The sequence below is a fragment of the Nuphar pumila genome, chromosome 14 (genome assembly GCF_984573655.1).
Source record: "Nuphar pumila chromosome 14, dmNupPumi1.hap1.1, whole genome shotgun sequence".
In the NCBI taxonomy this organism is placed as follows: Eukaryota; Viridiplantae; Streptophyta; class Magnoliopsida; order Nymphaeales; family Nymphaeaceae; genus Nuphar; species Nuphar pumila.
The window spans coordinates 1,283,385-1,290,991 of NC_143262.1; the positions used below are offsets into that span (position 1 = coordinate 1,283,385).

Consider the following 7,607-nt stretch of genomic DNA (forward strand, 5'->3'; position numbering starts at 1 on the left):
ATTTTGCTGGCAGATGATGCATGTTCACACATATCTCTCCACATCATCCCTCATCTGTGGCCAGTAGTAGCCACACTCAAGAAGTGTTAAGGTCCGCTTCTGAGCTAGATGACCAGAGCATAGTGTATCATGACAATTCTTAAGTAGTTCATGGTGGAGGCTTCCCACCGCAACACGAAGATACATCCTCCCTTTGTCATGAGGAGGCCGTCCCATAGCTAAAATTTTCAAGTCGTTCCGCTTGTGCAAGAGAGACAAGGTGTTGCACCGTTGTGTCTTGCTGCATACCTTTGCGGATGCGGTCCAGAAGTGCACCCTCTAAGTGAACTTTGGAAGGCTCTGCACGCGCGCAACTACCAGTTTTTCCTTGCGACTCAAGGCATCAACAACAATATTGGTCTTTCTCACCTTATACTCAAAGGCTAAGTCGAACTCCATCAAGAACATTTTCCATCGAGCTTGCTTGGGCGTCATCTTCTTTTGTATTTAAAAATAACTCATGGCGACATTGTTTGTCTTGACGATAAACTGAGCACCTAGAAGGTAGTGTCGTCAGGTCCTAAGGTAGTGCACGATGTCCGTCATCTCATGTTCGTGCACCGTGTAGCGCCTCTCAGCATCCTTTAACTTTCGACTCTTGTAAGCAATCGAATGTCCTTCTTGCATGATAACTCTGTCAATGGCAAAGTCTAATGCATTTGTATGAACTTCAAAGGGTCTTGTGTAGTCCGACAATCGCAACATAGGTTTCCTCACCAAGGCTTTCTTTAAGCCATCGAAGTCATCTTGGCACACTCCTATTCAGAGCCATACCCGATTCTTCTTTAGAAAATCCGTGAGGGGCGCAACAATGAGAGATCAACCTTCAATGAAGCGTCAATAGTAATTTACCAAGCCAAGGAATGATCACAACTCTGGTACTTTGGTTGGCGGACACCATTCCTGGATGACTCTTATCTTCTACCCGTCCATGCGCAACAAACTACACCCCACAACGTGGCCAAGAAAGCTGATATCTTCCTGTTCGAAGAGACACTTCTCTCGCTTGACATAAAGGTCATTCTCTTTCAACACCTAAAACATTGTTTGCAAGTGCTCAACATGATCCTCCATGCTGGTGTTATAGATCACGATGTCATCAAGATAGACTATCACAAACTTGTCTAAGTAAGGGTAGAAAATCTTATTCATCAATGTTGTGAACATGGCTGAAGCATTCATCAACCTGAATGACATCACCAAAAATTCATAGGCACCATAACGAGTGACACAAGTTGTCTTTGGCTCATCACCATATGCAATCCTCACCTGTCAGTAATTCGATCACAAATCCAACTTTGAAAAGACTCGGGCACTGCCTAACTGATCAAACAAGTCCACTACCAGTGACAATAGATACTTGTTCTTTACCATGACTTTGTTCAACGCACAATAATTCACATAGTCGTTTGGAGCCATCATGTTTCACCTGAAAGAGCACAGGGGCGCCAAAGGGTGATTTTAAGAAACAAACAATGTCTGCTTCTAACATCTCATCCATCTGTCTGCGTAGCTCTTTCAATTCAGCTGATCCCATACGATAAAGGACCATAGTAGGGGACTTTGCTCTCGGGGTCAACTCAATCCTGTGTTCGACCTCGCATCTTGGTGGTAGATGCTTCAGCAGTTCTGGGGGCATCACCTCTTGAAACTCTGCCAATAATGGGGCAAGGGTCAGCGACACTATTGCTTTAACCTTCCATTCTTCAATGTGCACAACAACTAAGAATGTCTGCTCTCTTCGCTTGACACCTTTCTTCAGTTGCATTGCAGATAACATTGAATTCAGGCTTACTTTTTTCAATAAGCCAGTGCGGCATGACAATCCTTCCTTACTGCCGCAAACCTTTCTATTGCTCTGTCACAGACATAGAATGCTTCACAAATCCGTGATGCACCAAGCTGCCCAAGCTGGTCAGCCTGACGACCAAAGGTTGTGTACCAACACCTTTTCATGTGCTGAATCATTTTTATTGGCCCTGCACACCATCCCGTGTGCAACTGCCTAGCAAAAGCTGATCAAGCGCATTTCCAAATGCGCATTCCATGTAGTCCATGCCGCTTAGTGCATAGTCGTCCCATACCAGCTATCACTTCTGAAAGAGGCACAAACTTTGCCTTAGCCTTGCGTGCCATGAAGCATATTGCAGCTCTATATGCATAACATAGCAAAACCTTGATATTGAAGGAACAAGACCTTGTGACCCCAGTCCAAAGACCAGTTGATGATTGAAAACCATAGCGAAGAGCACCACCCAAACTCATTCGCCGGCGCCTAGGCATTCACTCACCTAGTCTCGAGTCACCATACTCAGTTGGAGTCACCTAATGTGATCCCTGAGAGAATTAGCCCTAACCCACATGCACCCTCGTACATTCAACCGCTACGCGTGGGACAATCTTGCAAACCGAGAGACGATTACTGTTGGCACTCCTTGAGCACGGTTACTATTGGCCACATATGAGAGATGATGTAGAGGGGTATGTGCGAACATGCCTTATCTGCCAGCAAGACAAGGGGACCAACCAGAAGACTGCCGACCTCATTGAGCCTCTACCTATCCCAGAACATCTTTGGAAAAGCATTTCCATAGACTTCAATGTTCGCCTGCCGAAAGTAGATGACTTCAGCTCCATCCTGGTGGTGGTGGACCACTTCTCTAAATACACCACCTTCATCCAAGCTTTCAAAGAGTGCCTTGCAGAGCTGTTCGTCAAGCATGTTATGAAACACTGAGGTATATCAAGAAGCATTATGAGCGATCAGAATGCTTGCTTCGTGGGCAAATTCTATCATGAAATGTTTCAGCTACTAGGCTCCGATTTGCTATTTTCAACAAGTTTTCACCCACAGACCGATGGTCAAATGGAGCACATTGACGTGAGTTTTATGAAAATGCTTTTTAAAACAATATTTTTAATGAAGACAAGTGTGAAAGCCAGACACCAAATAATAAAAACTGGCTCGCACGAGTGGTGGAGTTCGGGTCGAACTCAGGAAATGGAAAATACTTGTCAAACACATAAGCTAAACTACTCTTTATTGCCAAAAATAAAAAAATTAATTCAATAATTAACTAACTAAGGGAGTACGACCCTATGCAGAGAGCTTAAACAAATAATTAAATGATTTTATTACAAACCCAATTAATAAATAAATAAAATCCTAATCTAAAAAGAAAAGCAAAAGTGTCTTCAGTGCTCTGAGTCTTTAGTAGTCCCCTTTGTATTCCTTTTATCCTTCCCTTTATGTTTGGTTTGATAAATCAGAGGGAGAGTTTTGCTCTGAGAGCTCCCTGAGGACACTTTTGAGGGCTTGAGGGGACCTCAAATGGTACTTCGAGGGCACAAAAAGGGCTCTATCGCACGTTCTAACGCTTTCCTGCAAAACACAAAAACAAAATAAGAAGCAGTACGACGAAAACTAACAAGAATTTACTAACTAATGATAAAAAAAATTCAGCTAAAGCAAGATTTGAATTAACTATACTAAACTAAACATGAACTAACTATATCAATAAATCAACTTGTAACAATCTATACTAGAAGACAAACTAATAAAATAACCTAATTAACTAACTAATCAAGAAACTAATTACTAACAAACTATGATTAACTAATTCAAGAAACTAACTAAAACTAAATTACTAAAAGACAAAACTAAAAGCAACTAAATGAATTTTAACAACCTATATGTTGTACAGATTTTCAAAATTAACAAATAAACTGAATTAAAAATTTAACCTAAGCTATTCAATGAACAACTACAATAACAAGAGTAAAAACCGCTTATCTATTCAACTTAACTTCACCTAATTAACGAGGTACACAAACTAACATTAAAAATGAAGGGACGTTATGCAAGGAATAGCTACAGAAAAGATGACTAAGAGTTAACTCTAATCTACACTAAACATTAATTTGCTGAACTAAATCAAACTATATAATAGACAATATTATAATAGGCAGACCACAACACTCAACAAACGAAAACAAAAAAACTAACTCATCCTTTAATATATTAATCAAAACTATTATATTTGTCTCGGACTGAGCCTTCAGAATGAGTCATGTGCAGTGCAGAGCTCTGCTGAGTGGTAAACGCATCGAGTGTAGTAGCGCGCAGTATGCGTTGGCCTGATCGGTGATGCGCGGTGATAGCGCCACACACGATAAGCAACAATATTGGCGTTAGTGCACCTTTGGGTGGTGGCTCAAACGTAGAGCGTTGGTTGGATATGCAGTGCCAACGGATCATAGGATGTTGCCTTTGGAGATTTTGTTATGGACCTCTAGACTTAGAGCTTCCCACGCGTAGCGGTTGGATGCACGGGGGTACGTGTGGGTTAGGGCTAATTCCCCAAGGAATCACCTTAGGTGATTCCAATCGAGTATGGTGACTCGGAGCTAGGCGAGTGAATGCCTAGGCACCGACGAATGAGTCTGGGTGGTGATCTTTGCTATGATGTTCAATCATCAACTGGTCTTCGGACTGAGGGCCGCAAGATCTTATCCCTTCAGTGGTGGGGTTTTGCTATGTTGTGCGCATGAGGTCGCAAGACACTTCATGACATGCAAGGCTAAGGCAAAGTTTGTGCCTCTTTCGAAAGTGATAACTGATATGGGATGACTATGCACTAAGCGGCATGGACTACATGGAATGCACACTTGAAGATGTGCTTGATCAGCTTCCGCTAGGCAACTGCACACGAGGTGGTGCGTAGAGCCAATAAAAATGATTCAGCACATAGGAAAGTGTTGTGGCGTGACCTTTGACCATTGGGCTGTTCAGACTATGCAGTCTGGCGCGTTGCGGGTTTGCAAAAAATTCTATGCCCGTGACAAATTGGCATCAGAGCAGAAAGATTCACGGAGACCTTGTTTTTCATTGTGTGCGACACTGAAGAGAACAACGATGGTTTATCTTGGTTAAATAATTTTGTACAGTTGGAGTGTGATTGACCGAGCACAGAAGCAGGATGTTATGGGACATCTTATCGATGATAAGCAAAAGTGTAAGGTTGTTGTTCAGTTGTTTAAAGGAACGTAGATGATCCAAAGATTCCTACCAGTTGTGCGTTAGGCTCACAGGTAGAGCATGACATTTGCCTTGTGCATGCAGAAAATGCACGTTGGATTCGGTTGGATGGATTTGCACCTTTGGGCATGGACGACTCAATTAAAACTTTTAGATTCTCTCCCAAGATTGTGGGATATCAGAGTGCCCATGATGAGCAAAGATGCTCATTGCTTCGATCATTTGAGTTGAGAGTTCCTCTATGGGTTGTGTGTGCTGAAAAGTTGTGGTTTGTGGCTCGTCGATTTGGTTCCTGTGGGAACGTTTGCTGGCTCTGGAAGAGAGTTGCAGCGTTGGGCGGTATTGCCCCTTGTGTGGACGAGTGCTCAGAAAGACGCTTGGATGGACCGCTTTGGGGTGTTACGCAAGTAAGCGTCCCCTACGTGAGGACTAGTTTGGATTATTGGATAACCGCAAGTTGGTGCCTAAGATAGTTGATATTTTATGGCACGCGTTGGTGGTCATGCTTATCTGTGTGCACCATGGAGAGTTTGGAATTACCTTTGCTGGGGTTGGAAGGCACCCCAGCCATGAGCATAAAGACGACAAGATTGTCGTGCGGGCGATGATGACCTGCTTGAAGTTTGGCACTTCACTGGGGTTCCACGAGCAAATGATGCTCGATGTTGATACAACAAAAGACCACTGTCTAAGTAATTGGAAGCGCGTTAAGGAATGAGACTTGGCGTATTAAAGGTTGCGACGATGGTGGACGAAAACCAGAACAAGCTGAGTAGGGGGAAGAAAAGAGTAAACCAAAGATGAATCTAAAGAGAAATTGACATATTAGTTAAGAGAGTTCTTACTTGCACCGACATTGTCGAGGACGACAATGGTTTGGGTGAGAGAGAATATTCTGGACTGAGCCTTCAGAATGAGGCATGTGCAGTGCAGAGCTCTGCTGCGTGGTAAACGCATCGAATGTAGCAGCACGTAGTATGCGTTGGCTTGATCGGTGATGCGCGGTGATAGCGCCACACGTGATAAGCAACAATATTGGCGTTAGTGCACCTTTGGGTGGTGGCTCAAACGTAGAGCGTTGGTTGGATATGCAGTGCCACCGGATCAGAGGATGTTGCCTTTGGAGATTTTGTTATGAGCCTCTCGACTTAGAGTTTCCCACGCATAGCGGTTGGACGCACGGGGCTGCATGTGGGTTAGGGCTAATTCTCCCAGGAATCACCTTAGGCGATTCCAACCAAGTATGGTGACTCGGGGCTAGGCGAGTGAATGCCTAGGCGCCGACAAATGAGTCTGGGTGGTGCTCTTTGCTATAGTGTTCAATCATCAACTGGTCTTCGTACTGGGGGCTGCAAGGTCTTGTCCCTTCAGTGGCGGGGTTTTGCTATGTTGTGCGCATGAGGTCGCAAGACATATCATGGCACGCAAGGCTAAGGCAAAGTTTGTGCCTCTTTTGAAAGTGATAGCTGATATGGGATGGCTATGCACTAAGCGACATGGACTACATGGAATGCACACTTGAAGATGCGCTTGATCAGCTTCCGCTAGGCAGTTGCGCACTAGGTGGTGCGCAGGGCCAATGAAAATGATTCAATATATAGGAAAGTGTTGTGGCGTGACCTTTGGCCGTTGGGCTGTTCAGAATGTGCAGTCTGGCACATTGCGGGTTTGCAAAAAATTCTATGCCCGTGACAATATTATCTACCTATGAAATCATTAAGTCAAGAAAGAAAAAAGAAATTGTAATATGCTACCTACAAAGGTGCACAAGTAACCCTAAGCTAAACAACGTAGGTACTAACTAATTAATAAAAAAAAATCAAATAACGTGAGCTATTTAACCTAATGGAGTATGACAAAAGAAAAAAGAACGCTAATGAAATATGCAGCTTGAATCAACCAATTGAGTATGAGTAATAGTAAAATAAAACTTACTACCTGAAGGACGTATTGACTATTGCAACTACTGGCTAATAGAAACAAAGAAACAAAAAAAAAGTGCTGTATGCAAAACCAAATCGGCTGAACACAAATTTATCGTGCAATAAAAAAACAAGGCATAAACGATATTAACTATGCTATGACTAATGCATAAAAGAAAACAATTCCAAAACTAATTTACGTTATGTGGTTGAGTAAAATAAAAACAAAACGTTAATCTATGTTTTACCGATTTTTCTTAATCTAACAATTAATCTAAAAAAAACTAATTTATCACTAATAAAAGATCAAGTGCTTGTTTGGAACAGTAAACAACTAACCTGATACTTAATTTAGGTAAAAAAATCAGATTTACTTAATGCAAATAAAAGAAATCCAGACTACACTAGATGCAATGAAGATGCAAAAATCGAAGACAATGCATGCAATGCTATGATTCTAAACTACGGAGATGGGGGAGAAGAAGCTCAGCTTGCGGATCACTTTCGACGGACTGGTTGAGAGGAGAAAGTGCTTGATCCCATCTACACCTCCCCGACAAAGAAGGTAAGAAAAGCCAACGAAGACAGGGTTTAGAGGATCAATGAAA

At 42.6% G+C, this 7,607-nt stretch overlaps 1 protein-coding gene across 1 annotated transcript; it reads right to left on the minus strand.

Moving 5' to 3' along the window:
- Positions 1–1,074: 1,074 nt before the first annotated feature.
- LOC149816019 (uncharacterized) lies at positions 1,075–1,807 on the minus strand. Its single transcript, XM_089988006.1, has 2 exons — positions 1,469–1,807; positions 1,075–1,308 (listed from the first exon to the last, which is right to left on the minus strand). The coding sequence occupies exons 1-2, from the start codon at positions 1,805–1,807 to the stop codon at positions 1,075–1,077; spliced, it is 573 nt and encodes a 190-aa protein (XP_089844132.1).
- Between the last annotated feature and the right edge of the window lie 5,800 nt (positions 1,808–7,607).

Excerpts from the sequence above, each read along its gene's own strand:
- LOC149816019 (XM_089988006.1), bottom strand. The coding sequence starts at position 1,807 with ATGCAACTGAAGAAAGGTGTCAAGCGAAGAGAGCAGACATTCTTAGTT. Across the intron at positions 1,309-1,468 it reads GCGCCCCTGTGCTCTTTCAG|GTGAGGATTGCATATGGTGA; the intron begins GTGAAACATGAT and ends AATTACTGACAG.